The 2,329-nt window shown below is 36.4% G+C and overlaps 1 protein-coding gene across 1 annotated transcript in view; it reads left to right on the top strand.

Moving 5' to 3' along the window:
- Positions 1-2,329, top strand: part of LOC106937640 (integrin alpha-M-like) — a 35,901-nt gene that overhangs the window by 28,326 nt on the left and 5,246 nt on the right. The window contains exons 17-26 of the mRNA XM_015019262.1: positions 250-391; positions 460-558; positions 639-718; positions 797-883; positions 978-1,047; positions 1,150-1,248; positions 1,324-1,404; positions 1,636-1,746; positions 1,849-1,962; positions 2,047-2,157. Coding sequence (XP_014874748.1) covers positions 250-391; positions 460-558; positions 639-718; positions 797-883; positions 978-1,047; positions 1,150-1,248; positions 1,324-1,404; positions 1,636-1,746; positions 1,849-1,962; positions 2,047-2,157 — 994 coding nt within the window. The remainder of the gene's footprint in view (positions 1-249; positions 392-459; positions 559-638; positions 719-796; positions 884-977; positions 1,048-1,149; positions 1,249-1,323; positions 1,405-1,635; positions 1,747-1,848; positions 1,963-2,046; positions 2,158-2,329) is intronic.

The raw sequence follows: 2,329 nt of genomic DNA, 5'->3' as shown, positions 1-2,329 counted from the left end.
AACTGCAATTGGTTTTCCTGTAATCTACATACTAGTTCCTTTCTCTCAGTTGATAAAAAATTGGGTAGAACTATAAGACATGTTTTACTGCCTCTTCTTGAAAACAAAAATCACATTTTCCTGTAGGATGTTTTCCCATTTTAAATAATATTAAATGTTAAATGTTCGACATTGTCTGACCAAAATGTAGACTGGATAGTAAATTATATCACAGTCTTTATGCACCTGTCATTTATCATGTTTTTTCAGATCCTCAGTGGTTAAAGTCGGCATAGATGAACTTTTGAGTGCGACCGTCTTTGTGGAGAACAGAGGAGAAAACTCGTACAACAGTCGCATTACTCTCACATACCCTGTTGGGCTCTCCTACAGGAAGGTTACACCTCTGGAAGTGAGGCACTAATATTAATCTATGTTGGTGAAGCTGCTGCAACAAGCTGATGATCTGTTTTACTGCAGGGAAGAATTGAGTGCAACTCTGTGGACAGTGAGGATGGCGTAACAAGAGGAAAGACAGTCTGTAGCATCAACAAACCAATATTCAAAAGCAACTCTATGGTTAGTTTGTGCTGCTGCTTTATTCATTATTTAACCAGAAGAGGAAGTCTTCTGATCCCTCTCTTTCATTTCCTTTTTAGGCAACCTTCATCGTCTCCTATGGTTTCAACACCAACAGTGATCTTGGTAGAAAGATCGAAGTGACGGCGAACGCCTCCAGGTACAACACAAGAGTTTAAGGTGCAGCTCTTTGATGCTGAAGTTTTATCTAATTTTTTATTTGATGTTTCTCTTATAGTGACAATAAGCGTCACTCCCCTTCTAGTGAAGTCTACAAAAAACAGGAGATTGATGTCAAGTACAGTATTTTTGTCACAATTGAAAGGTTTGTTAGTTGAAGCAAATAATTTATTATTTTAAAAAAATCAACAATGGTTTAAATATATCTTAGTAAATGAATGCATGAAATGTATGCTCAGCTCCCCCAGCTACACCAATTTCACATTTGGAGAAAATGCTGTTCAGAAACCACTTGAGCAAAAAATAAAGGTAGAAGATGATTTCACTCAGTCAGATCAGAAATATATTCTATATTTAACATTAGTCGTTATATAATTTGGGTTCTTTGTGTTTTATTCCCACTTCTCTTAGGTTTTTAACACGATCAGACCACTAAATTTAACTGTAGTGATCAAAGTTCCTGTAAGACTTGGTGACAAAGACATCTGGATGGACACGAGCAGCTTTCAGGTGAAAAATGCTACAAACTAGAACTAATTAAATATAAGTAAGACTTAAACTGATGTGATGGAGCTCTGTTTTCAGATTCCAGGCTGTCAGAGCAGCAGAGATGAAGAACCTACTGTCACTGATCTTGTTAAGACAATAAAAGAAAAGAAAATATTGGTATGTATGTGTTTATGCAGTGTTTTTTAATAAAGGATTAGCTCTCAAAAGTTTACATAATGTTATACAATTTCCAAATATTTTTCACACAATGTCACATTTCAACTTTAATTTAATCAGAGGTTTTATTGTGTTCACATCACAGAACTAATTAATACTTTGCTAAACTGTCTTTTTGAAACTGAAATTCCCACATTTAATCAATATCATGCAACTTTACCTTTGCTACAGGACTGCACTGTAGCAAAGTGCAGAGTGTTCAGGTGCTCCAAGTTCATGGAAAGGAACAAGGACACAACGTACACCATCTCTGCAAACATCAGCTCAGGATGGATAGAACAGGTAATTGATGTGAAGTTCATATAGATGCACTGACTAGGCTGTAAAATGTAAAGAATAAACAATAAAAAAGCTCATCATCCCTGATGTGTTTCTCTGTCTCAGATCGGACTTTCATCTGCCAAGTTCCTCCTGACCAGTACAGCCAGTCTAGAGTACGATGAGAACCAGTACATCTTCTTCTCTACAACTTCTAATAGTGGCCCTCCTGTTCACCAGGTGATAGAATATGACTGTCAATGTCTTAGTACCAATCAGACCTTTAAGGGTTTTATTTGAAACTTTTAAACCTCTCATTTTCAGATTGAGGCAGAGGTAGAAGTGTTTCCTAAACCAGATTTCACTAAAGAGATTATAGGAGGATCTCTGGGAGGATTGGCCTTTCTGGCTCTACTTACTGCTGGTCTGTATAAGGTGAGTCAACTGAGGTTTTCTTAAAATCCCAAAGATCCCCAGTTGAAAATAATTGACACAACATGCCCAGTAATTTCTAACAAGCATTTTTTTAAAGGGGACACATAATGCAAAAATAACTTTTGGAACATTTTTATACTTCCATTTGCATCTCAACTGCTTCTAAAAAACA

The sequence above is a fragment of the Poecilia latipinna genome, unplaced genomic scaffold (assembly GCF_001443285.1).
Source record: "Poecilia latipinna isolate Pla-1442-1.1 unplaced genomic scaffold, P_latipinna-1.0 Scaffold2396, whole genome shotgun sequence".
NCBI classification, from domain to species: domain Eukaryota; kingdom Metazoa; phylum Chordata; class Actinopteri; order Cyprinodontiformes; family Poeciliidae; genus Poecilia; species Poecilia latipinna.
This window is presented reverse-complemented; position numbering and strand designations above follow the sequence as displayed.